Source organism: Chelonoidis abingdonii, chromosome 3, assembly GCF_003597395.2.
Source record: "Chelonoidis abingdonii isolate Lonesome George chromosome 3, CheloAbing_2.0, whole genome shotgun sequence".
Classification (NCBI taxonomy): domain Eukaryota; kingdom Metazoa; phylum Chordata; order Testudines; family Testudinidae; genus Chelonoidis; species Chelonoidis abingdonii.
Window position 1 is genome coordinate 154486557 of NC_133771.1, and position 27254 is coordinate 154513810.

The following is a 27254-nucleotide window of genomic DNA, read 5'->3' on the forward strand; positions in this document are numbered from 1 at the left end:
TCCCCTTTCAGCACTCTGTGGTGAACTCAAGGAATTTGCCCAGGTTGAACATGCAATATACCGATTGCCAGGAGGCAGGAGATCTCTCTCTCTCTATTTTAACACATGCAAACTAGTGCAAGAAGAAGGAAGGGATAAAAACAATATTCTCCTAAGGATGAAATATTGTGGGTGACAGGAGTGAAGGATCTTGATTAGGGAATGTGTGTGGGGTCCACATTTTGTCTGCACAGATTTTTAACCCCCAGGAAGCTGAGTGCAGTTTGTCTGACAGAACGGTCCCCACAGCACACCAGCCTGCACCCACAGGTCCTTTGAGTGGAAACGAAATCACAGAGGCTGTAGAGAAGTCAAACCTACATGGGAGGAGTGAATGCTCCTTTTCCTAGGTGCTAAGAGATCATAGGATGTTGGGGTCAGAGGCCCTTTGGGGATTAGCAGGCCAGGACATAGCCCCGCCCTCTTGCCCCCATAATGTTGCTTTGGTTTGGAGCAAGCCCCGTTCACGAGGTGAATTCTGATTTTTTCAACACGTGCCCACAGGGGCTCGCAAAAGGGGGAACGCAATCGTGACTTGTGGGGGGGAGGAGGAACTGAAAGAGGCTTGGGCACTGGAAAGGATCCCCCGTTCCTCTGGCTGCAAGCGGTTGCCAGCACCACACGACTCTGCGGAGAGCTTTCGGAAGGAGCAGGCGGTGTACGAGTTGGAACCCCACCACTATCCCCGCAGAATTTCGCCCCCTGTCAGACGAGGGAGGGGAGGAGGGTGGAGCTGGGCGGGGCTTAGTAAGCTCTTCTGAGTAGGGAGCGGAGCTGACTGAGCTGTGCAGTTGCAGTTGCAGAGGGAGGGCGAAGCAAGGCAGGGAGAGAAAGAGAGCGCTGGGCTGTGGCTCTTGCCTGACGTTCACCAGCGAGCGACAGCAAAGTGCAGCCAGACTCTCCTCCAAGAAAGGAGAGCGAGCGAGCCAGATCAGCACAGGAGGGAGCAGAGCAGCTCTCCCTGTGCGCTGGGATTTGTTATTAATTATTATTTTTACCCACTCATTAATTTATTCTCCCCGCCCCCACTCTTACCGGCTTGGATTTTCCCTCCGCTGCCCGGCCAGTTTGGATTTTGAAAGCGGTGGAAAGAAGGAAAGGGATCCAATCCCCACCCCGATCCCTCCCAGTTGCAGGAGAACAGAACCAGGGATCCAAAGCGGGGATCGCCCCCCCCCTTCCCCTGAAAGGAAACTCCAGCTTGGGAGCAGCCGCAGGAAACCAACCCGAAGACTGGAAAATGCATTGAAACTTTCGGGCAAACTTTTTTTGTGTGCGCGCTTGGGTTTTTCTTACCTCTCCAAGGGGAAATCTGTTACAAATCGGTGCCGTTTGGAAAGTGGATTGTCCCTCCGGAGATCAGATCGGAACCGGGCCGGACGGAGGAGGCTGAGCTTTGTGCAGGGAACAAGAGAGAGGGAGAGAGAGAGAGAGGAAAAAAGGGGGGGTGTCTGTTCCTTTGGCGGTTAGAGAGCCGGGCTCATGGAGGGGTGAAACCCGAGACTGAAGAGTTCCCCACTGGCCGCAAGCTTTGCAGAAATCGCCCAGGGGAGCGGCTCCAGGAGAGGGAGGACGAGGGCACGGAGGAGTAGCGAGAAAGGGAAGGAGACAGGCGGCCAGAGAGAGACGGCAAAAGCTCAGCAAGCCACCCCCCTCCCCCGACCTGCTTCAGGAATCATGAACTTTCTGTTCACTTGGATCCACTGGGGGCTGGCGGCGCTGCTCTATCTCCACAACGCCAAGGTAAGGGAGGAGGGGGGGCTTTGTGTGTGTAGGGGGCGCCTTCCCCTTGTCCGGCGTGGTCTCCCCCATCCCCCCGGCCTGCGACTGCCACCGACTGTGCCTCGAGGCTGGGAACTCCTTGATGCCCGTGGCAGAGCGAGCACCCCTTGCCTGCCCCGCGCCCAGGCTACGGGCATGGAAGTCACATATGCAGCTGTCTCTGCGTGTGTGTGCAAGGGCACGACTGTGTGTGCGGTGCCGTGTATCCCCTGCAGAAGTAGCCCCAGACGCCGCACGCCCTCAGACAAACACCGAGAAAGGTGTGTGAGCTACAGTGAACACACACACACACACACACAGATGCACTTTGAGCGTAATGGCCAGCAGGCACCCTTGTACTGGGGGGACCAGGGGGTGGGGAGAGAGATCCGGGATTTTATGAGTTCCTGGAGGAGTCCCGGTTTCCTACTCGCTGCTCAGCCCGTGCCCGCTCTCCTCTTCCTCCTGGGAATGGGACGGATCTGTTGCCTGTGGAGTTTCGTAGAAGTTGGGAGACTTATTTGAAATCCACAGGCGGACATGATCCCCTTGCTTGGCCCCGTCATCGCTCCCCGGGCATGGAAGCGGCACGCTGACTTCTTGCATCAGCTTCTGGGAGCACCGTGCCTGGGCTGCGAGCCTCGTCGTCTGTCTCCTGACATTGCAAAGGGCTGATTTGCCCTATTTGTCTTTAGTTAGATCTCTCGGGCATGTTGCTGCCTGGCGCTCCGAGAACACCTCGGTGGAAAAACAAACAGAGATCAAAGGGGCAGAATGGATTCTGTATTTCATCCAGCCTGGTTTGCAAAATACATGTCCCCGCTGAGATTTCAAAACTCCGATTTCCCCCTTGCCTGCCTGGCATTCCCAGGGATCGGAAATCGGTTTGGCCTCCTTAAAAAATACGCCTCTTTGTACAAACTCCTGTCTCTTTTTAAGGGAGTCAAGTGGGATGTGTTGCCAAGAGTTTTTAAACGGGTTAGATTGAGCGTCCAGGTGGCTGTGGTGTATATTGGCTAGGTGGGCATATATTATACTTGGAGGGATAAGAACAAGTTAGTTTTCTTCTGTCGTTTGTCTTCAGGAATTTGGGGAGGCCATTGCCGAGGGCCAGGCCCTCCAGTGTGAAAATAAATATAATTGGGAAACGAACCTGCTGTTCACATTGTTTGCTCAGCACTGGCACTAGAAGGTAGCTCCTCAATTAGAAGCCATTTCAGATGTAACTAAAGTCTGGCAGGCATCACACGCTTTGTTGCTAGCCTGTTATATTGCCACTTTCTTAGTGACAGCAGCATATTAGCCTGCACTTGATAGAAAGCCAGGCTTCCCTCCTATTGGAGAGTGTCATGTGTTAACTTATGGTGATATCACTGGCCTGTCTTTGGCTAGTCTCACGTTAAGGTGGTTTTGGAAAAAAAAAAAAAAGCTTTGAATCCGGCAGATCAGACAGAACCCAAGTCTGGCCGTTTTCAGAACACAGTGCAAAAAGCCTTCAACAAAAGTCTCTCCTCACCAGTGGAGGATAATGACAAGGAACGAAGAAGACAGAGGGAAAAGGTAGGAACAAATAAGGAGGAGTAGCCGAGTGGCTGGGAAGAGGCATCCCTTCCTCACAGAGCGTTGTGAGGATTAAGGCGTTACAGACTGTGAGATGCTCCTCCGATAGTACAGAGATGGGGGCCAGATAAATGCCTAGATAGACAGACCGCCAGGTTCCTGCAGATGGATGTGAGTTCTGCCCTTATTTGTATGTCGGTCGCCTAGATACTACCGTGGTGGGAACATTAGAAATGCTGGTGGCTAGACAGATCTCACGTAGGCAGCATGGCGATGACCGTGGGCATGGCATAAAACCTTATTCTTTGTATTGGGACCCGAGGTTTGCACTTTGATGATGATATTTTATCTGCACTGTTTATCAAGCAGTGGTGCTGAATAAACTTATCTGCCTAGCCAGGCATGCTGGGGAGAATTAGATAAAGCCCTGTCCCAGGCTCATGGGAAAAGCAAGGTACACAGGTAATGCAATGCTGCTTTCATAAATGCAGAGGAGTGGGGCTGGTATTACAATGCCACTTTAGTAAAGGCAGAGTTATAATTACCCATTGTTGAGGCTGTTACTATTATTATCACTACTTGCTGGGAGGCTGGGACAGTGCGAAATTGCGAGTTGGTGGCCTGGGATGGGCGGTGCTGCTCCAGGTGTCCCGGTCTACTTGTGGGGAGTATCCTTTGTAATGAAGATTAGGGTCGGGGGAGAATGCAGTTAGAATACCACCCTCCCCAAATGTTAGCCAGCCCTGGCTCTGCCACCCTGTCCTCACTCCTCTCAGGGTCAGGTGGGGCCGGTGGGTTTGGGGAGAGGATAAGTTGACTTCCCCACAGCCTCTTATCCCTAGGAAGCACAGGCCAGCCCCATCATTTCTTCGTTTGATGGGTTTGATTCTACACTGCAGCCTCCTAGGAGTGACCCCAGGGTGAGAGTATCCTGGGAGGCGCGCTCTTCCCTTCCTGCCCTGGAATGTGGAGAGACCTGGGTACACCAGCTGTATTGCCATAGGGATCCGGCAGTGATCAGACACTGAGGGAGGGAGGGAAAGAGAGCCTGTGACTAGACTGTTAATGATCTCACACCCACCCCGCTCCTGCTTTTGGTGTGTCTATGAGCCAGGCCACACTGGAAACACTAGGAGAACTAACTTCCCCAGCCCCTTCCATGCTGCATAGACAAGCCACAGCGGGTTACCTTCCCCAAAGCTGCTTCTCGCTCTTGCTCTGAGAACAAACTAACAGGAGCAGGTCTTGGGAGCAAAAAGGGGGATTCTGCACTGCCACCCCAGAGGATCTCTAATTCTTGGACAAACCTAGATTCTCTTGCCCCATTCTACTCTGTCTCAGAGGTCCCCAGGCTGTCTGCCGGCAGCTTGCAGGATTACTGACCTCTCTCTGCATTTACAATGGGGAAAGGTTGCAGTAAAGCCTCCTCCTTGCGTAGAAACCTCAGAGAAGAATTCCTAGCGCCTAAGACTGAAGTGCCTTAACTCCCGTCCCAGAGTCCCTCCCAAAGTGGCTGGATTGTTTGTTCCAGCCCCAAACAGTTACAAAGCTCTTTTAATGAGCCTGCAGAGATTAGGGGGAGGGGAAGGAAGAGAAGGGTTGTGATGGGGGGAACAATTGGATTAACCTTTTCTCTTCCTCAAGAGAATAACTTGCTTCGCATTAGAACTGGATCCCTCAGTCAAGCAGACAGGGGACAGAGAAGGGGCAGATACAGACAGGGTGAGTCAGGAGCTGACTGTGTTGGGGAGTGTTTAGCTGATTTCAGACCACAGATTCTCAACAACCTGCAAATAGCAAAGAGCACAAAAGAAGCTTTTTCTTGTATAGCTCCTACCCCAAGGCAATTTATCTGCCACTAGCTTGAGGACTGCATCCATGCCATAGAAAAACATGGAAAGCAATCATATTACGGAAGTGATGAGTAGTTCCAAATGCCAATAGAGGAGAGAGAGCCCAGGCAGCATGACCTTCAGGCTCCCACCGAAGGGCACTGGGCCTTCTTGTCCCCTGAAGGGCTCTTCTGTTTTTGTTTTTCAGTTTCCCCTTCTGTGATACATAGCTACCTGGTCTAATGTGAGGCAAGGTCCCTTTCATCCAAGCAATGCTGCCTCAACAGACAGGCTCTGTGGGTGCCAGTCATTGGAAAGGGGAAAGGAGTGAGAGAAATACGCTAGTGGAGCAGGGCCTCTAGAGAGAACTTGTATTATTAATAATTCCAGAAGCCTGCTGTGAAATCACCTTCTTTCTGGGTCAGCTGGTAGTCAGGAGTGGCGTGAGGGGTTGATTTCAGGGTGGCACAGCAATCTAGTTTAGGTGACTTCCCAGACTGTTGTACGACTTTTAACATGCTTGCAGACTTTGTTAGCTAGCAGTTTGCACACACACTCACACACCTTGATAGCAGTAAAATCACGGGTTAGGGTTTGGTTACTTCCCAGAATGGTTTCTAGCTGCTGCACCAGGTGCTGGTTGTGAGGTGGTGGGTTCTGCTGAGCAACGAGGTATGGGCTGTGTTGCAGGTGAGGAGTGAAAATGAGCTTCTGACACCTGCCAGCGACGTGGGGGCATGTGGCAGAGGAGGCCAGCGGCCACAGAAAGTGAATAGGCACAGCTAAGCTGTAAAGGTGTCTCCAGACCAGTTCTCAGTAGCAGGCAATGGTCATGCTGTGCCTGACTCCAAGCCCTACCCTAACAGTACTTTTGGGGCATGTAGATTGAACAGACTGATCTGGTTGGTGATTTCTGTCCTTTGCTAGGGCACAGCTGATGCTTTTCTGTCCCTTTTGACCCTTGGTCTTCAGGCATGGGCTGGTTCTGGAGGGCTGCTGCAGCCTCTTCCTCCTCCATTTTGTTTGTGCTTTTGCTGTGACCTTCACCCTTCGGAAATGAAAGTGTTCCTGGGAGTCCTCTTTTAAAGCTGATATCACAGCCCTAACGCCAAGTGAGGGAAGATAGCTTCTCTTCCCATGGGGAATAGGCCCTTAACTGGGTGACGGAAGGCTGGATTTGCATGTTATACCTAGGGCCAGGAGCTTATGTGCTTCAGTGGTGTTGGGAGGCAGATCAGGGGAACCTTAGCTAGAGGGAACTATACACCCTCCTTGGGGAATAATTGGGAGAGGGGTTTCTTCTCATGCTTTGGAAGCTCCATCTCCTCCCTCCTCTTAAAACTGATGATGTTAGGCTGTGTGTGGGTTTGTGTGGAAGCATATAGGTAGCTGATCTATCTGGCAGGCCTCACACTGACTTGGGCTGGCTGGCTCCAGTCATATACCTGGCCATTTGTGAGATGACAGTGATCATTTTTTTTAAAAGCCTAATACAATCAGTGATAAATAATATATTGCGTTATATATCACCGCTCGTCCCAAAGCACTTTAATGCAGCTCCACTGAAATGCAGCTGTCTCTGGGGTGGAGGATATGCCGATGGCCACACATTGCACAAATAGTGATTGAGTGGGTGTTTTTGGTCAGGGCCAGCAGGGTGAAGTCTGCCTTATGGAAAATGCAGACAGAGCTATAATGCTCACACGGAGCAGACAGGAGCTGGGTTTTTAAGGTCTCACCTGAAATTTAAAACAGTTCTCTGATAAAACACTGTAATGCTTTCTCACCATCTCTCCCTCTGGTTGGGGGGCAGGTTAGTTAATTCCATTAATGCCTGTGTCAGTTACTCAGAAACTGTCTTGTCACTACAAAAGCAGCAGGAGGGGTTTCTTTTTTTGGTTAGGAAAGTGTGACAGAGGGAGTTGAGGGGCCTAGACTTGGTTCTGTAGCACAGAGGCTCTGGCCCAGATCTGTGGCCCCATTGTGCTGTGGTGCACAATGCCCTTCATGCGGGGGGAGTGGGAGGGAGCAAGGGCAGTTTGAGGCAGTTACTATGTGAGGGAGTGATGTAACAGTTAATCACTCTGACATAAAGCTAAATATCGACGCCCAACCATCACCACCACTCAGCGGCAAACATGGTAAGAGCAGAGATGACCTTTCAAACCATGAGACTTTTCTCACCCCCCCCCCCGCCACATAATGCCAGCTCAAATGATTTACCTTTATAACAGAGACTAATTTAGGAGCGAGAGGGGAGGTAGAAAAAATAGGGCTGTTGTCCCTTTAAAAACAGTACCCAATCCATCTGCACTTGCTAGCCTGCTTTGTAACCTAGGCCCCTTTTTGAAATACCTTCCACTAACTTTCCTTGGAACATGAACGTGGACAAATCTCCTAGCGTATTTGTCATGTCAGCGTTAGAAGGTCACCAATGTTGTTTTTCTCCCCTGCCCAGATTCCCACTCTGTTTTTTGACCTTAATAATTCGAAATGCCTTTGAGCAGTTAATTTCTCTGTGTTCTTTTTTAAACTGATGTTGCATTAAACCAGATCCCCACCCACTCCCCTCCCAAGTGCCCTCTCTGACTCTCTCTCATACACACATGGGGGTGAATTGCCTTTGCCTGGATGCTGTGTCTCTGCTTCCCCCTCCCCCCCCCCCGCCACTTTTTAAGCCTAGGCCGAAGGTGTTATTTTTATTTCATTTTCTCCTGCTCTGGAGGAAAGAGAAGACAAAGGTTTCTCTGTGCTTGTCTTGCAGTCACATGGGGTGGGGGGTGGGGGGAACACTTCCCCTCAAAGCCAGCAAAAGCCTTTACTAATAACTTCTCCCCGCATGCAACACTTTTCCCTGTAAGGCTGTCATAGGGAAGTCAGACATGCTTCTTTGTGGCGGCTTTATTTTCCAAGGGGAGAAGAGAGTTAGGATGGAACTAGGGGGGCTGGAATGCATCTGAACGCTACAATAATGCTCCGAAACACTGTTGCTTCCAATGGCATTGTTACCGCAGCATTAGGGTGGAATCCTGGGAAGCGGCTCAGCTCCCTAACCGCCCTTGGGGAGAGGATAATGACTTTGTGTTTTGACTAATTTTCTATTATCTTTGCAGTTGTCGCAGGCCGCTCCGACCCTGGGGGATGGGGAGAGGAAACCGAATGAAGGTAAGCGGCTTGCCTCTTTCTTCTCAACAGCTACAGGGCTTACAAGCAATTAGGAAGAGCAGAAGCTCTGGGAGGTGGGGAATGGGGTGCTTTGGGGGAGACATTGAGCCAAACTGCTGGGAAGAACCTGAGGACCAATACTGCCACCTTCTGGAAAGCAGGAGCAAAGTGTGCATGTGCTGGGGGGGGAGAGAATAGGACTTGAAATGTGAGACACCAGATTTAACCCTTTTGTGGCTTCATATTAGTCAGATTTCAGAGTAGCAGGCTTGTTAGTCTGTATCCGCAAAAAGAACAGGAGTACTTGTAGCATCTTAGAGATTAACAAATTTATTTGAGCATAAGCTTTCGTGGGCTACAGCCCCCTTCTTCGGATGCATAGAATCCATTCTATGCATCCGGAAAAGTGGGCTGTAGCCCATGGAAGCTTATGCTCAAATACATTAGTCAGAGCTGCTCTTTAATTTGGAAAGCTGTTTTTGTGAAACAAGTGGGCCTGTCTGAAGAGCAGACTTTTCTCTTCCTTCATCTTTTCTGGAGAGATAGAGGGACACAGGCTATATCAATCCAATGGAACATATTGCAGAGATCCTTATGAACCCATTGCCCATTTCCCAGAATGCCGAAAAAGCCCCCAATTTACCAGAAGCTGAGTGGCTATGAGTAGTTCCCTAATGTCACAGGAAGGAGTTTGTCATTTTTGCTGCCTGTCTCCCTCTCCTCTTTCCCATGCGCACTCACTGTGCCCTGCTCAGTAATAAGATCTGATCATCCGACAAAGGACCAATCAGCACCTGGATCTTCCTGAGCCAGTAAGATAGCTCATCTTATTAAAAAAAAAGCAGCCAAGGCTACTTTTCCAGACTCTCAGCCAGAACTCTTGGAAGGAGGAGAGGGTTGCACTGTATAGTGACAGAACTGAAACACACTCCCTTTTGCACTGTTTGAGGTAGCAGGGCTAGAGAGTGTATTAGCTGGTACCATAGCCCAGTTGATTCCATTCAGTTCATTGCTGGCAGTCTAGTACCTGTGGGGATACTAGATGAAAAGGAAGTGAGACCTTGGTGCATCTCAAGTCACTGCTATCTCAGATAACTCTAGCTGCTCACAGACTATAATGGGTAGTAAATCAGGTGTTTGGACGGAGAGCTGAATAAATCTGGGTATAGACTAGAACCGCAGTAGGCACCAAGCTGTATGATCCCTTCTGACTTTAAAGTCTATGAGATGGCAAGTCTTGGTAGCCCACTTCTGACTTGTGGGAGCCGGTATATTTTAATGGCTCAGCTTTCTCTCTGTAGTTCTTGATTCAGACTGGGGATTACAGCACTCTGGACTTTGGAGCAGTAGGGTGAGGTGACCTTCTGTGCCACATCTCAGACGGTTACCGTTCTTTTCCACCTTCGTGCTGGAGAAATCCACTGTCACGCTGGCAGTGGCCATCCATGGCCCCAGCTTGTCTTTATCCTCGTCTTGATTGGCATGGCCTGACAGGTTGTGACCCTCAGTGTTATTCCCACACCAGGGCAGCAGGGGGCTCTAGCAGTGCACCTAGGGACTGAACCCCTCCCTGCCACACTCTGTTTCAATTTCAATAACTTTATTGGCATGACAAGCCATAGGAGTGTTGCCAGAGATTTCCAGCAGGCTAGATTTGTTACAAGGTGTCCATTTTGCATTGTCATCCATTTCTGGTTTGTTGGCAGACTGCCCCGTAAACAGTGAAAGGCTTACTGACTTCAGAGGAAGCAGGATTGAGCCCACTATGAGGCTCATTTTGATACCCAGTCCCTCTGCTAGTGGTAGAAACGAGTAGCAGCTAATACTCTGGTCTGTGCCCCCTTTGTGCTCCCATCCATCTTACTGGTGAGAGGAGGAGTTGAATGGTGCCTGTTATCCTTGAGGGTTCTTAATTTCCACCCACTCCTGGTTCCACATCACAAGAATAGTGGTGGGAAGGAAAGAGAGATTGGTCTATTGATTGGAGCAGAGGGACTAGGAATCAGAACTCATAGGTTCTATTCCTGGTTCTGCAATGCAAATATGTCTATGGTTAGCTCAGGGTATTAGAAATCAGGAGTCATGGGTTATCTTCCTGACTCTGCTTTTAATTTGCACTGAGACCTTGGGAAGTCAGATTCTGTTCCTTCCCCCTTGCTACCCTCCCCGTGCCACTGTTTTCCCCTCTGTGAAATGGGGTGATAATACTCAGCTACTCCACAAGGGGAGTCATACAGCTTCATGCTTTGTAAAGGTCCTGGGATGAAAGGTCATTTTGTTTCTTTGGCCTCTTCACTGACCCACCTACTTCAGCCAGGATTACATTTGGGATGGACCTGATCCAATCTGGGGACTATTTGTAATTGTACACCTAGCCTCCCTGCTGCTCAGATATCCTTCCACATGATTTTGTGGCACAGGCCATTGTAGAGAAGCCAGACAAACACTCTTTGTTTGCTCCATGAAAAAAGATTTTTCTGGTATAAATAAAGGAAACCACCACTGCTTGTGATTGCGCATTTTATTTTTAAAAGAACCGTATGCATATATAGCTACTCGGCCAGTGATGGACACAGCAATGAACCAATCACAGAACCTGTGAGCACAACCCTCTTTTCCAAATTTGAGCTTGATCCTGCTAAGTATTGAGTACCTTACACTCAAATAAATCAGTGCATCTGGTGAGATCTGCCCCTTTTTGGGCAGGATATTCTGATTTACATTTGGGTACAGATTCCCTTCCCCCACTTCAGAAGCTGACACATGCTCCTGAAAATAACCTTTCATAGTCAAACACAAAAAACAGCAGCAAGTAAAGGCTGCGGCTTCTACTGAAGATTTTCTATGGGGACATTCTGGGTTTGGCAGCACCGTGAATCCCCAGCACTATGGTCAGGGCACTGCTGAATGTGTAAGGACTGGAGACTGTACAAATGAAAAAAAAGACTCTGCAAAGGAAACTACACTTGCAGTTTTGAAACCAAACTATAGACCACAGTCACTGGCATGATTCAGCTGCTTGGTGCTGTTCTGGCAAAGCAGTGTATTTGGAATCCACCGATAAATCTGGCCTTAGAAATGGAATTGCCTTCCTTATGTTGCTAATAACCCCTTTTGGTTATAAAAAAATAAAAATAAAATAAAAATGAATTTTTAAAAGCCAGATGTATTTTTTCACCATTTATGGAGCTGGTTTTCCCTTCTGACACACTCAGTTTGGACAATGGAAGCAAGCTGGTCAGTTTCACTTTTAGTTTCTAGTCAGTTTCAGTTTCTGCCTGTCATGACTAGACTAGCGCACTCAGTAGTGTTCGGTTTGCACATGTAGCGATTCCATCCCTGCATGGATCCATCCGCATTTTTGTCCCAGACTTATTTGAATTGCGGCAGTTCCCAGATCCTTAACACTGGGAGGGTGTGAATAATCAGCAATGTGTCTCCATGGCTGTCTCTGGGCCTGTGTAATTTCCCAGGGATTAAATTGTTTAAATCTACTGTAATAGAGGTAGTCTCTTTTTAAGGTTAAGGTCACCCTGAAGGGGAACAAGAAGAAGGAGGTGACACAGACAAGACAGGGAAGGAGATGAGAGGCAGGCTTGGAGAGGAGAGGGGGAGTGACTTTTCTGGAGGAAGAATGCTAGCAACGAGTCCCTGCCTTGCAGGTCACATTTCCCTTTCCTGAGCCACTTTCCCTCTTAATAGCGTTTGTGCTCTCTAACACTTTCAATTCCCAAACAGATGCTCCTCCCCCTCGCACCCACTGCCAGCAGTACGGTGGCACTGTCAGCTCTGCATGACCTAGAATTAACTTTCAACAATTAACTGTGGGCCCTGAACTCAGAGCCCTGCAGCTTTTATATTTTTGTGGCAAAGTAACCTTTATGCTAGTTTGTCACAGGTTCAGGGCACTCCAGAAACGCTTAGTAGAGACCATTTTTTCCATGATGCAAGCAGTTTGTGCTTATCACAAGGGGTTATCAACTTTGCCATTACAGGACTGTGTGTATACAGTGCAGGCGTATCATTCTAATGTGGAACAGCACAGTCCAGCCACTGTCGCCCTATGCATACGCTCTCCCTCTGCTCTTTGAAACTTCCTCTCTAGAATGCATGCTGGACTGTAGGGTGCCATGCGTTTGCTAGCCGCAGAACAGGGCTCTGTCTGTGTATTCATCTATTACCTCTTTAAATCTCTCCACCCCTTGACCAAGCAGTGAGATGAATGTTTGGCATCAGACAGGGGAGCACTGGGAAACACTTATGAAATCAGAGTGGGTCCCAGCACCTGATATTTAGTTTGCTTGGGTACTCTGAGTGAAAGGGAGGAAGTAAAGGCAGATCTGCACCCCACTCCACTTCATTCTGGTATGCGGCCCAGTTATTACCCTGGATGCTGAGAGGTGGCTTTGATTCCTCCACTACGCTGACCCTGGATTTCCTGGGCTGAGAAACTGTGGTCTGCCTGAGAGGTTCCGGGGAATTAGGGACTGATACTCTGGCAAATGTCGTTAACAGGCAGTGAAGTGCTGCAGAAGGTGGCATATTGGAACGGATGTTCTGGATTTGACAGGCAGGCTCTAGGTGGGTGACCAGGAAGGTAGAATGGGGGAGGGACAGCACAAAGGAGTGGAAATGCACTTTTAATGATTCAAACCCATTCTCCTTCACCCCAGCGGAGCTTCTGTTCCCAAAGATTGGCACTGGTGGAGTCTGTCCCCTCTGTCCTGACCTTTTGGGAGTCACTTCCCACTTTAGATTATGGCATTCCCAGTGTCCATTGGATGAGAATTTGACACTTTGAATGGAGTGAAAGATAAATCCTACCAGTGACTCACCCCCACCCAAAACCATCCGTGTCAGCATCAGGTGCTTTTTGGCTGAGCTAAGGCATTTAGTGGCAGGGCGTCCGATGGAGTGTTTGAGATAACAGGGGTAGGAAGGCAGGTAGAGGAGGCATTGGGGCCAGGTGACTTAGATCAGCCTAGACAGTTATCTTCCCACTTCCACCCTTCCTCTGCTACTCAGAAGCAGCAGCTAATTCAGGCAAGAGCCCCCCTTCCCCTAAGGAGTTAACAGGATACTTGGGAAGTTAGTTTACACCAATGTGGGCCCCCTCAGATTGGTAGGGTGAAGATGAGGGACTCTGTACTGCAGAGGCAGATCAGGGCAGCCGGGCCCCCAGCAAAGGGCGGAGGGATCAGTGATTGCAACTGCTTGTCTCATTTTAAGGGAAAGGTGTGAGTGTTCCCAGGCCTAGCTGCTGTTAATTCATTCCCTCTCTTTCTCTCCTTCCCTCCCTCCTGCCTCATAGTTATCAAGTTCCTGGAAGTCTACGAGCGCAGCGTCTGCAGGACGATTGAGACCCTGGTGGACATTTTCCAGGAGTACCCCGATGAGGTGGAGTATATCTTCAAGCCGTCCTGCGTACCCCTGCTGAGGTGTGCAGGCTGCTGCGGTGACGAGGGCCTAGAATGTGTCCCCATGGAGGTGCACAACGTCACCATGGAGGTGAGGCTGGAGAATGGGGATAGCAGAGGGAATGACACCTTCTGCCTTTGGCCATCCCCTTGGTCACTGTAACTTGCTCGCTCTTAGGCAACCAAGGAGGAGAAGGAGGGAGACCTCTACAGAGAAGGCAGATGGGCCTCCTCTGGAGTCTTAGGGAGGGGGAAGGGGGGGTGGTCAAGTCTCACTTCTAGCCATAGGCTGGTGTGATGAGACATTGCTTCAGGGGTCTGATCTCCAGTGGTTGCACCAAGTGGATTTAACAGGAGTTGCTTCCATTTAAGGTTAAGGGGAAAATCCATTTTCTGGGTCAGTGGAGTTAACTCACTAGCCACAGACAGAGAAACTGCATTATAAAGGGAGCACTTCTAATGACTTCCCTGTGTTATCTCGGAGGCCGGATAGGGAATCTTCCCAGCCCCTTGTTCCACATTAACTCTTGCTCTGGTACTTGTATCAGGCAGCGCTTGCTCCTGTGGCGGCTGGTAGTGTAAAAGAGGATGCCCTCTCTGAACTCTTCCCTGGAGGGCATGTCAGGTCAGCCTTTACCAGCAGAGCTGGGGATTTGGGCCATTAGCTCTAGTGGCCCAGCAGGGGTGGGAAGGGGCTCTAAGAAATGCAGCTGCTGCAGTGTCAAGTGGGAAAGTCTCTGTGCCTTTCTCGCTTTTGTTCTGAAACTGCTGAATTCAGTGCTCAGGAAAGTCAGAGACTGGCGAAGGCCAGGCGTATTGGCAGGAGGCTCTCTGTGAAAGTGCTCTCCATATAGATCAGCCACTGTACCTCCACACTGGCCAGGTTCCCGCCTCTCATGCCCACAGTAATGCTAATGCCCCTGAGCCTGACCAGCACTACCCCTGCTATTCCAGTCCTGGGCTCGTACGCAGTTCCTCACCACTGACCTGCAGCCTCCTCCCACCCCCGTTCCAGCTTTGGGCCCCTCAAGCGGAGACAGTAAATATTGCAGTGGCTTTGTGGTATGGACAAGAGACCACATGGGACTATGTTGACACTAAACACACTCCTTTTACTCATGACCTGAGCCAAATTTGACTTTGCGTGTTGAGAGTCTTGCAGTATTTATATTGCAGCAGCAGCAGCTCAGGCTCCAGTCAGGATCAGGGACCCATTATGCAGGATGCTGTAAATAGGGATGCATGTTTCTTCCTGCCCCTTCACTCTGGACTCCCTGGAGCTGACTGATGTGCACATGCATTGGGGGCAGGAGCATATCAGCAGATCTCTGCTGGAAGCACCAGTTCTAGTGTCCCAGCTGGGTTCAGATACCACCGTGATGAGTGCAGTATAAATACAGAGGGTCTGATCCGTGTCTTAAGTAACTTTGCTGAAGCTGCACTGATTGACACCAGCTGAGGAGCTGGCCCTACAGGGATGATTCTAGTGCTGAGTGCAGGAATCGTAGCTCTGCAGCATTGAATGGTTCACGTGTCTTGCTACGCAGTGGCTTTCATTCTGCGTGAGCAGCCTGGGCAGAGTGGGCAACTCGGGGGATCATGAGTTTGCTCCCAGAGCCTTACACCAGGAAGGCACCAGTTTGAATCCAGGATGAGGCAGGTGATCAAGAGTGGGCTGTGGAATCTTGGTTTAAATGCCACTTGTGTTGGTAGGGAATGAAGTTCGTCTCCAGTTGAGGGCAGTTTTGTGGCTGCTATGAAATCAGCTCTTTTCTTGTTGGTCTTAGAGGGGCCTGGTACTGTTGAAGCAAGTGTCGGCCTTTAGAAATGTCACTAGGGAGGAAGTCTATGGACAGGGCAGCATGGGGGAAGCTTTCACTGCTCCCCTTGCTTCTGTACCAGCGTCCAGGGCTGTCACTCTGCACTTTTCACCAGCACCAGCTCCACTTCATGTCTGAAAAAATAAAGCCCTAGGCTGAGCTTGGTGCTGCTTCCTGTCAGGCGTGCAAAGGAATCCACTTACCATGGGGATGCACCTGGAAGCACCGCTTGGAGCTCTGGTGCCCTCCTCAGAGAGACAGCGGGGGGCTGGGAATGTTTCTTTTGTCTGTACTTCTTGGCAGAGATGCCGATCAGCCCCGACTGGCCCATGATTGTGACTCTCTCTTTGTCTTTCTTTCCAGATAATTAGAGTTAAACCCCTTCATGGTCAGCACATAGTGCACATGAGCTTCTTACAGCACAGTAGATGTGATTGCAGGTGAGGATGGAGCCACGCTGGGGATCTCCAGGGCGCCAGCTGCCCTCAGAATGCACCTGCCCACAGGGAGCTGGCCTTTCCTTTTTACTGGCAGTGGGGGTTAGGAACCCTGACCTGAGGCTGCAGGTCTGCTCCAAGCTGGTTCACAGAGGGGCTGCTGGGCTGGGGAGCAAAGGGTCCTTTGCTGGTGATGTCATCACCTTTCTAGAGACTGCCAGGGGGCTGGAGGAGAGGCCGAGGGAGTGCCGATGATAGCCCTTGTCCCGTGGAGCCTCTCGGCTGCCAGCGGGTTGCAAAAGGAGGACTAACCCCTCCAGGGAAGTCACTCAGCCAGTCGGGATAGATGGGGCCTATGTGCAATGTGCCCAGGGCGCAGTGGTGGGACTGCTGTCCTTGGGGAGGGGGGCTGGGATGGTGAAGGGGAGGACAGTAGAGTAAGGGCCCTGCCACTGGCGCCCTTCTAAGCCAGCATTTGTTCTCTCTTGCCCTGCAGACCAAAGAAAGACGTCAAAGCTAAACAAGAAAAGTAAGTGACGAGCCTTTTCCTCCTTTTTCTTTTGGTGGTTGGCTGGTGGTTTATTTCCCCCTCTTTGCTCCTGTGACAGCAGGAGATGCTCAGATCTAGGCGTTGTTTCTTTAATAAGCTAATTGTGCTGTTAGTGGGGTTATAGCCTGAATCCATTCCAGAAGGGCACAGAAATCCAGTTCTGGGGGTTCTTCCTTCTTATTCTGGACTGCAGGAGTCTGCTCCCTGCCTGACCCCATGTGACAGTGGCTCCCTGACACATTACATAGAGTGTCAGAGAAATCTTGGAATGAAGTTAGGTGCCATTCAGGAATGGATTTTGGTGCAGCACCTGGGTGTTGCTGTGGTCACTGGCAATCGCTGCCTTTCTTTTTCCCCGCTGTTTTGGTGAGAGCTTGCTGGCTTCTTTCGCATCAGCTTGCGCAGAGACTCTTTCAGCAGCCAGACTATCCATCTCAGCTTTGGTTCCTGGCAGGGCCTCCCTCTCTGAACAAGAGCTGTGCTTGGCAGCAGGAAGAGATGGCACTTGAGGCCCGGTGGAGGCAAGGCGAACACTATATGGTTCTGGACACTGCTCAGTGAGGGGCAGGTGGGAGAAGGAAAGGAGCCACTTTAGCTCGCCTAGCAGCATGTGTGAATGTTCCCAGCGGAGGCTTTAGCAAGAGGTAGAATCTCGGTCAAAGTTGTGGATTTGCTCGGGTCACATGGAAGGGGTCAGGGTAGAACCTTTCCAAAAACAGTCACGAAAATTACCCTGACGCCATCTGCTCACGGCATTGATAACAGAGAGGGAGGAACGAAGGATCCTGACTCACCCGGCACAAATCAATCCATAAAGAGGAAAGCGTGACACCTCCCTAGGAGTGGGAGAGCTGGACTGCGCATGGCTGGGTTAGCAGCTCTGCCCTTTGGATGCACAGTGCCAGCTAGGGAAGTGATGGAGCTGGGGCATGGGGAGATGAGAGAGAAAGAGAGAGAACACCCTCCTGGTCAGCTGTGCAGCCAGAGTTGCTTCCCGTCTTCACTGGAATTCAGCTCAGGGTTCCATCAGGCCAGCGTCCACAAGGCTTCGGCTGGAGGCTCCTTCTCTCTGGACTAGTATGTGCAGTGGTGGTTCAGTCTGAGTTACTCTATAGTTTGAAAGTGTGAGAGAGCTGGGGCCGTGTGAGCGCTGGTGCTGTGGGGGGTGGGCGAGGAAGCTGGCCTGTTCCCCTCTGTTTGTGCAACATTCCCTCTCCTCTAACCTGACCCACAGCACCTCCCCTTCTCTATGCCATTCCTGCACGCTAGCAACAGTTTGGTTTGGGTCGGACTGAAGTCTCTGTTGTGCTTGATGTTTCCATCCCCCCACCTCCACCCCCGAGTACATTTGTCCTTAATGTCTGTCTGTAGTCTGCAAGGCGTGGAAATCTCCCCCAATGGACATCTCCCTCCCTTCGCCCCCACCCCATAACTCTGCTTGTGTTCCTGGGACGCTCTCTTTGCCCGCAGCTAGGAGAGAGTTTGGAAGGAAATTTACACTCAGTTGCCGGTGCCAGCAAACAGGCTTGAACAGGGCCCAAGAAACGCCCTGCCAGTTACCCTCAGGGTCCTCCCGCCCCCTCTCCTCACCCTTCTCCACCCAGCCAAGGTGGACTGAGCCAGGGAAGGGAGGAAGGAGGCAAAGCTGGGGAGGCGGAGGGCTTTGGTGCAAGGGCTCACTCGACTAACAAACTCTGGGACTTTGTCTGCTGTCTCTGTCGCATGTGTCCCTTACGCTGGTGCTAGTGCAGCTGGAGGGGGTAGAGCAGGCTGTCCCCCTGCTCTGCCATTGGCAGCCGGATCAGTGCCGGCTCCTCCCAGACCCGCCTGCCAATCAGAAGCGATGGATGGATTTGGAAGAAGAAGGTGTAAAATGAGTCAGTCTCTTGGCTCCGTCCGCTCCTCTCTTGGGCAGTGCCAGGTGGAAGGGGAAGGGGGAGGTTTGAAAACTGCTTGGCTGGCAAAGAGGGGTCTATTTCCCCTCCCAGGTGTCAGAACTAGGTCAGGCCTCTTCCTCCTTCATGCAGAGCAGGTAGGAAGCTGCCAGTGGGCGGGAGCACTGGAGCTCCCAGCCATGGGCTGACAGTCAGGAGCCAGCGAGCAGCAAGGATGAGCGAATGAGTCACTCAGGTTCTGACTCCTCCTGCCCCGCTGCTCACCTACCTGCAGGAATCACTCACTCGATCTGCCCATGCAGCCGCCGCAGCAAAGGGAAACAGGTTGGGTGCTCAATGTGCCTAGTACTGCAGGGTCCTCCCCGCACAAGTGAGCGGGCTACCGCCTATGCCAAACTGTCCTGGCTGCCATGAGGGCAGTGGGTGCGGGGCAAAGGCCTGGGAGAACTTTGACCAAACGCTTTCAACTCATTACCCCTTAGTAGCAAGGCTTCCGTGGCAAAGATTTAACACACACCCACACACCCCACCCTCACAGAGGGCAGCTTCCACTCCCTGTCCCAGCACGTAGTAACCCTGGCCCAGCTGGTCACCGTGGTGGAATTCTCTGCAGCAGCAACGTTCACTTTGGGATACTGGCAATGCATGGGGCGGCGCTGGTGTTGCAGCTTGTCCTGCACACCTGGGTATGTCTGGGCTCAGTACTTTAGTTTATCAAGGAGGAGGGGAGTCTCTCTGTTCTGGTTCCTTCTTGTCAGTCAGTGACGGGCGCTCTGTTGCCGGCCCTCCCAGAGTTTGGGCGACAGGCGGTTAGCAGCAGGGCAATAGGATGCTGTTGCTGGAACTGGTCCAGGCTGCCTTTGATCTGAAGGGCTCTCTGCCCCGTGGTTGTGGTGGGAGCATGAGAAGGCCAGTGTGAATGGTGTGATGAGCACATCATCCCAGAGGCCGGTTCTCCGGCCCTGCCCCGGGTGTTTCCCCCTCCCCTGAATGGACACACACAGCTGTATTTTTTTCCTTCGGTTTTCTTCCGTTTTCTCTCTCTCTCTCTCTCTTTTTTTTTTTTTTTTTTTTTTGGTTTTTCTTCCAGAAAATCAAAGCGAGGAAAGGGGAAGGGGCAAAAGAGAAAGCGCAAGAAAAGCCGGTACAAACTGCTCAGCTTGTACGTTTGTGTCATGTGCTCGTAGACTCTGTCCCAAACCAATCAGCCTGCTTGCAGTACACTCAAAATCTCCCCCCTTCCCTCCGAATCACTGGTTGGCTCATAGCCCTGCGGGGCAGCACTGGTGGTGGCACAGTTCTGGCACTGGGCAGGGGTAGCGCAGCTCAGGGCAGGTGGCTTTTGCTTGCTTGGCACCTCCTGTCTTTGACAAGCGGCTGTATTCATTTCTGAGGGCACAGGAATGTGGTGGCTGGGCGGGCTTGTTGTGCTGTAATCACTCCTTATAATGCATCTGTGCAATCCCCCTTCCCATCTCGGCTTCCGTCCTCCACCAGTCGCTGCTGCAAGGCGGGTGACAGGAGACTGGCCTCAGCTGTGCATGCGTGTGTGCATTTGTGTGTGTGTCTGATGAAAACACAAGCCTAGAGCAGTGGAAGGCTGGGTGATTTAGGGGGGCTTTCTGCATCTGCTGGATTTGGTGGCTTCTCTCTCTCTCTCTCTCTCTCACTCTGCTTCACACGATTCTGCGTTGTAAATTCACACCCTTTCTCCTGATAGTCTCTCAGGTGGCAGGTCTGGAGTGGGTTGGGGGCTTAAAGAATGAGTTAAATCCCCCAGTGCCCAAGGAAGGACAAGACAAAACTCAACCGTAGCAGCAAGGGGCAGGGGTCTTCTCTGCCGTCACTGCACAGTGGACCCCTGCCTGCCTCTCTAGGGGAGGAGAGACCACAGGGGTTTAACCGACTAACTGCTGGCCTCTTTGTAGCTTGGACATTCCATTTCAGGGGCCCGTTGCTAACCCAGCCATAGTCAGAGAGGTTCTCTCACCTCCCTGCCCCCGTGTGGATTGGCCCCAGTGCGGGATTGATGAATACCATGCTGAGAGCCTGTTTTCTGTCTCTTTACGCTAACGCAAGTGGGTGTTGTTGCGACTAGGTTCCGGGCCTGTCGGAGTGCTGCTGTGCGAGTCCGTTGGCCAGCGACGCTCCAATGGGGCCGTGTGGGAGCAGCGGGGAGGGGGCAGGGGATTGCTTGGATGTGTAGGGTGTTGCATGTGTATTTTCTTCCTGCTGAAGCGCTGTAGCTTAGACTTCTTTCCTTTTGCCTTTTTGCAGTCACTGTGAGCCTTGCTCAGAGAGGAGAAAGCACTTGTTTGTACAAGATCCCCAGACCTGTAAATGTTCCTGCAAATTCACAGACTCACGTTGCAAGTCGAGGCAGCTTGAGTTAAACGAGCGCACTTGCAGGTTTGTGTCCTGAAGGATGAAAGAGAAACGCCCAAAGAGAAAGAAAGAGAGAGAGGGGGAGCTTGCTTCCTGCTGGCTTCTGGCACCAGTGCTCTGTGGTCGCTCCTTTCCTCTGTACTAAGGGCCAGGGATCAGAGGGACACCTTGCAAGGGGAAGGGGACAGCGTTTGCCGTTCGTCTGCTGTGAGCTTTGAATGCGCTGGCAGGGATTGGATGGGACACTTGCACAGACGGGGTGTTTGGGGCCAGCATACCCACTAGCAGGACACCCTGGTGGATTTTATGTTGCTGTGTTAAACAGGGAACGAGCCTGTAACCCCATATACGTCCCAGTATACATACTGCCCATAGGTTGGTTTAGAAAAGGCACACGGCTTCTCTGTCGCACTTTGATTACACTCCCCCTTTTGCATAGACAATGTATCCCTTGGTACATTTGGAGGGTGACTCTTTCACACCCCTCTGGGGGACTGGAAACAATCCAGGAAGTCCTCCCTTTCCCCGAGCTCTCCCCCACGCACCCCTAGAGCTGGCTGTTCTCCTTGCCCTCATGCTCCTAAATCCCACGGAGAGGACTCTGGCCTGTGATGTGCACACAGCTCCCTACATGCCCTAACAATGAGATGAGAACATGTGAAGCTTTGCCATGAGACATGGTATATGTGTGTCTGTCTATAGTATACACAAGGCGGGGTCACTGTTTCTGGCTGCATGTGTGATGGGACTACAGAGAGACAGTGTGGTTTGTCCAGCCATCCATGCTATGTGCATGTCTTCAGCCTACTTACGTCTTCTCTATCAGTCATAGCTATAGCTGGAGACAGACCTGCATAGAAACCAGGGGCCAGATCCTCAGCTGGTGAAAATCAGTGTCGCCTCATTGAATTCAATGGAGCTATGCTGATTGACACCAGCTGAGGATCCTGCTGGTGTGTGTGAGAGAATCTCTATAGATGTGTAAAAGGAACTGCTAAAGACCAGCCTGTGGCTATAAACTCCAGCCTCGATTCACAAAGATTCGGTTCCCTTAAGCGGGTGTCAGTCTGTTTCTGCTGGGAGTGAAGAGGGCAAGCGGCTATGAAAATGAGGGTCCTGTATGGCCAGCGGCTGGAAGCTGAGGCATCTCGTCTCCCGCCTGGTGGTAGTTTTGTGGTTGATCAGCGGCTATGTATTACAGCCATCCCTAGGAGCGAGGTGCTCACACCCCGAAAGCATTGTGCCATCCTCCTTTGTGCCAAACCCCAGGACTTCTGGCACTGCCAGGGCTTGTGAATGCAGAGGAAATTATTTTGGTGGGAGGGAGGTGTAACCTGAGCGGGAGAGTGATTGGTGCTGTGGGCAGAGCCAAGCCAGCCCTTCTTGAGTTACAGAGAGTGAGACCAGACAGCTCCCTGCCCTTGACCTTTATCTCCCACCACCTCCCTCCCCCCTCCCAGGAGCAGCTGGAAATCATCCCCTCAGAATTCAAGGGTGGGAAATATTCCCAAGTGTGGTGGGGGGAAAACACCTTCCTGGCCTGAGGGATTATTAATCTTTCTTGCCAAGCCCTCCCTGTGGTGGGGTGAGTGGCATGATTAGAGGTTTCCAGACCTAGTGCATTGGCTGGGAGTGCAGGATGGAGCCATGGGAGCGGGTGATTTAGCTGTTTCCTGATTTAAAGCTGGTTAAGCTGAAGTTCCTCCCTCTCTTCCCACTGGAGTTTCTGAAGTTGGGCCCTACGGGGCAGGGCCAACTCTTGTTTCTTCTGCTGCTTCCACAAGTGGCTGCCGCTGTTCTCTGGCACTAACCCCTGCTCGCAGCAGCTAGTGGAATGAGACGCACTTTCCTTTCATCTTGCCTGCATGAGACCATTTTGGCTGCACTGCTTCCAGTGGGAACCACAGGCAAAGTTGGGAGTTGGGGTGGGGGTGTATGTGTGTCTCTGCATGAGTTGGTGTGTGAGTGTGAGAAGGGGCAGATGGGAAGCAGTGTGAGTTTAAAGGTTGAGGAGGGAGAAGGCGCTTTTCAGCTGTAATTCTGTTCCTAACTCACCCCACAACCTAAGAACCCAGGGGAATGTGATTTGGCTGGGTTGATATTCTCAAGTGATTTTCCCCCCTCTTCTAGTACGGGAAGAATCACTACCTGGGTCCCTGCGGTGCCTTCAGCTTGTCCCCACAAAGCCTCAGCACAGTCTTAAACTTGTCAGCACCCTCCCTGCCACACAAATGTAACCGCTTTTCTCTCTTTCCTCCCTCTCCTCCCCAGCAGATGTGACAAGCCGAGACGGTGAGCAGCGGAGAAGAAGGGGGAACAGCCCTGTTTCTGGAGCTTGATTTCTCGCCTGGACGGAAAAAGAAAGAAAGAAAGGAAAAAAACAAAAACCCTAATCCAAATGAACCCTAAAATGAAGGATCAGTAGAGCACAGCACTTTCAGTACGGACAATGGACTCCGGAAGGAACATTCCCCGAGGCACCCGCCGCACAGGGTTTTGAACTTTGTTTTTTTTTTTTTTTTTCCTTTTCTTGCTGCTAAATAACAGAGCCAGGAAGACTATAGGGGTGTATTTTATGGGATTCCCATACAGACGCATATGTAGGTATAAATATATATACATACATGCATCTATATATGTGTATATATTTTAACCGCATCTGTATATGTATGTGTGTGTGTGTGTGCGCGTGCGCGTGTGTGTACATACACACACTGAATTTTTTTAACATTGCTAATGTTATTGGTGTCTTCACTGGATATACTCGACTGCTGTGGACACAAGCGGGCTACTTGGGGCATAAGAAACAAGCTGAGACTGGAAAGCGCTGGTGTAGCCTTCTTAACTCTGACTGACTTGTGCGGCTGCCACTGTTTCTCTGTTGTGTGGGCTGTTCCACAAACCACCTTCTCTTCCCCGTGCCGAGGAGGAGAGGAACCAGAGAGGAGGGCAGGAGATTCCAAAGAGCGGTGCCTTGGGGTGTTATGGGTCAAAGGTCAAGGAAGCAGATTGGCACGCTGGGCCCTCTACGTGGTTGAGGATTCTTTTCCCCCGTCCTTCCCTCCAACCTTTGCCCCTATTCGTCTCACGACCTGCCTTGCTGGGACACGGGATGTCAGTGTACATATTGCGTTGATTTGACTTGCTGTAGAAACTCTGCCGAGGGTAGAGCCTGGCCTTAATGATGGTGGGCAGCTGACGCACGAACCGTTCCCCTTGAGGAGGTATCACAAGAAACTCGATTTCTCATCCTGGTGGCTGCAGAATGACAGATGGGCCTGTAGGGCGCTGAAGCAAGAATGGGGACCCGTGCATAGCCAGACCGCATGGTCTGCTCTCCTCGTGCACAGCGCTGCCACTGAAGAGCGTCCAAGATGCGGATAGAACATTTCTGGAAAGGGATATTAATCAAAAGTATATACACAGTAGGGGTGTGTGTGTTTGTGTGTCTGTATATCTAATTATCTGTACTTATATATATATATCTATACAGCAAAGATTTTCAAAAGTGCCTAATGATTTGGGGTGATTTATTTTTTGAGTGCTTCATATGAGATACCCTAAAGAGACCTGATTTTTCACCTCTTCTCGAAACACCAGGCCCCTTTAAGGAGGCTCAAGTTGGGTACCCATCACCTCAAATCACTAGTCTCTTTTGAAAATCTTGGCCATCTCTCTCTGTATCTGTAATATGCGCCAGTATGCACATGCACACATACACACACACACACCCCTGCACACCAATGAGTGTTTGTATGTCTATGTGGATATATATAATCGAGTTCTGTGATTAAAAAGACAATAATCAAAAGGATACTTGGTTTGTGTTAGAATGCTGCCAGCCACCACCTGCAATTGAACTTCCAACGCCTAATAATGTACCAAATGAAAGCGTCCCAAAAGACAAGACAGTCTAAAAACAGACTCACCACAAGTGACTACTAACCACTACGAATTCCCCAGCCAACTGATGGTTTTCAGGAGGAGGAAAACACACGGGTGTGTGCCTGAATCCATCATGTATATATTCACGCTGCATCGTGCTTAAGACAGAAGCTTCCGAGGCGGGAAGAGAAAGTGTTTTATATACTTATTTAATATCCCTTTTTAAATTAGAAATTAAACATAATTTAATTAAAGAGTAGGGATTTTTCAGTATTTCTTGTTAATATTTAATTTCAACTATTTATAAACCATACCTCCTTTTTTTTTTTAACTGATTGTGTATAAGTTTAACCCTTCTATGCCCCAACCTATCTCCCCAATTGTTGGCAGACTCAGTAGCATGTCCTAAGTAGTTATTTAATTGAGTTTCTCTAACAGACACCCCTACACATTCCTATTGAGACAAGGGTTAGATATACATCTACATACTATATATATATTTGGCTGTGTGTGTGTGTATATATATATATATATGTCTATGTATATGTGTGATTCGGATTAAATAGACGCTACGATTTTTTTTATATATGTAAAAAAAAAAAGGAACAATAGAAAATTCTACATCCTGAATTTCTCCTTTTTTAATTTTAATATTTGTTATCATTTTATTTATTGGTGCTACTGTTTATCTGTAATAATTGCGGGGAAAAAGATATTAACAATACATATTGTGTCTAGTGAATTTTTTCAAGATATTCCGTAGTACATATTTATTTTTAAACAAACCAACACAAAAGTACAGCTATATCTTAAAAAACAACTACAACGATGACAAACAAACTTTTTTTTGTATTAAAGAATTTAATTCTGATCTTGATTTTCTTTGGCTTCTCCTTCTGCTTTGCATCCTGTTGTTCTTCCAGTGTGTAAACAGACCCCCCCTCCAGTGTTGCCTCGAGGTGAGAGAGCACCTGGGATTCAGTGGTTGGACTCTGTGATTTTTGTTCCCAGTTTTAAGAGGAGATTGTGGTCTGGTGGGTTTGAGCAAAAGAGACTAGGAGTCAGGACTCTTGGCTTCTCTTCCTGGCTCTGGTAGAAGAGTGTTATCTAAATGGTTAGAGCTCAGGCCTGGGCATCAGGAGACCAGCAGGCTACTTCTAACTCTGCCACTAGTATCAGGACTGAAGCCCTATTGTACTGGTGGAGTAGAAACATAGACGCAGATGTGACCCTAATGGTCCTCAGTGGACTTACTATCTAAGAAGAGGAGAGCCCTACAAAGTAGAGGAGAGAGGGAGCTGATTATTGTGCACATTTTAATAAAAGTTTTATTATATCAACACAACACTATCAGCAATGGTTCAGCCAAGCCATGGCCATCATGTTCTGGCACCTCTCAGTGTCTCACTTTACCCCTTTGTAAAATGGGGAGAATGATACTGACACTTCTTTGGTATCCACCGATTAAAAGCACTTAGTATGTGCCAAGTAATGTGCTAAACCACCAGTGTCCTTTTTCCATTCTTCCTCAGCCATGGAGGTGGGCATATCAGATGGACTTAATCCTCTGGTTGTCCTGAAGGTGAGTGTATTGGATGCGGCTTGTCACCCATGAGTGTGGGCATATTTGACATGACACGCTAGCACAGGGTGTTAACAGAGCCCATTGAACATAGATTGTGCTGCAGAGTGGAAAGGGAGCAAGTATTTTAGGAGGCTGTACTGATTTCATTCACAAGTATCTTGTACATCCAGCAATGCGGTAGATGCTTCCATATATGTAAGATGCAGAGACAGCCTGCCTGGCTACCACTACTTTGGAAGACAAGAAGGTGCCCTCTGCCATGCTTCCACGCTGCTCCTAGGGGCACGTCTGAAAATGAAATCGCAGTACAAAGGAACCCAACTGACTTTCTCCAAGATGGAGAACTAAAGCCCGCCTCAGAGAAGCTGCATGACGAATCCAGACTATTACCCACTCTGCTCTTCATTAGCCATTGGTTGTATGCGGGGCCTGATGGGGAGGGGAATAGGAATGTGCCCCTAATGTTAAACTTCACTAGGGGATTGGAGAACTAACACATTTACAAAGCTAGAGAATGTCAGTGTCCTGCTGCTCAGTGAGAGAACTGGCTCTGTTTGGTAAGATCCCACATCTTTTCACCAAGGTTTTCTGCTTGTTGGAAGTCTCCTTTGTGTCTTCTCTGAGGCTGGGTGCAAAGGAACTTTTGCAGCTGCCTCGGATGCACACATGCTCAGAGACTATGCCGTAGCCATAGTGTGGCTGAGGAATGATCCCTTCACGAGATATGAGACCTCTGAGGGAGTGGTGCCATCAGGGTGCCCTTCGGAGTGAAGCTGAAGTCCCCATTCCTTCGGATGGCTTATCCCCATCAGTACAAGCCTGATCCCGCGCAGCTCAATTGGGTGACTCCCTAAGTAAAGACTATGCATGGGAGGCTGGATTTGAAGGTTTGCACTCAAATTTAGGAGTACAACCTTTCATCC

General features: G+C 50.1%; 1 protein-coding gene across 5 annotated transcripts; it reads left to right on the forward strand.

Annotated features, from left to right (window-relative positions):
* The first annotated feature begins 995 nt into the window (after positions 1–995).
* Positions 996–25617, forward strand: VEGFA (vascular endothelial growth factor A). 5 transcript variants are annotated; one of them, XM_032770473.2, is made up of 8 exons: positions 996–1782; positions 8306–8357; positions 13669–13865; positions 15958–16034; positions 16528–16560; positions 19567–19638; positions 20754–20885; positions 23136–25617. In XM_032770473.2, the coding sequence occupies exons 1-8, from the start codon at positions 1717–1719 to the stop codon at positions 23155–23157; spliced, it is 651 nt and encodes a 216-aa protein (XP_032626364.1). In that variant the 5' UTR covers positions 996–1716; the 3' UTR covers positions 23158–25617. The 5 variants fall into 5 exon arrangements, with proteins under 5 accessions (XP_032626364.1, XP_032626365.1, XP_032626367.1 ...); XM_032770474.2 differs by having other exon boundaries at positions 19567–19620; XM_032770476.2 differs by lacking the exon at positions 20754–20885.
* The last annotated feature ends 1637 nt before the right edge of the window (positions 25618–27254 follow it).

Bases quoted from the DNA above. Each gene is read 5' to 3' on its own strand.
- VEGFA (XM_032770473.2), top strand. From the start codon at position 1,717: ATGAACTTTCTGTTCACTTGGATCCACTGGGGGCTGGCGGCGCTGCTC. The intron at 13,866-15,957 runs GTGAGGCTGGAG...CTTTCTTTCCAG, and splicing joins TGCACAACGTCACCATGGAG to ATAATTAGAGTTAAACCCCT. The intron at 16,035-16,527 runs GTGAGGATGGAG...CTTGCCCTGCAG, and splicing joins CACAGTAGATGTGATTGCAG to ACCAAAGAAAGACGTCAAAG.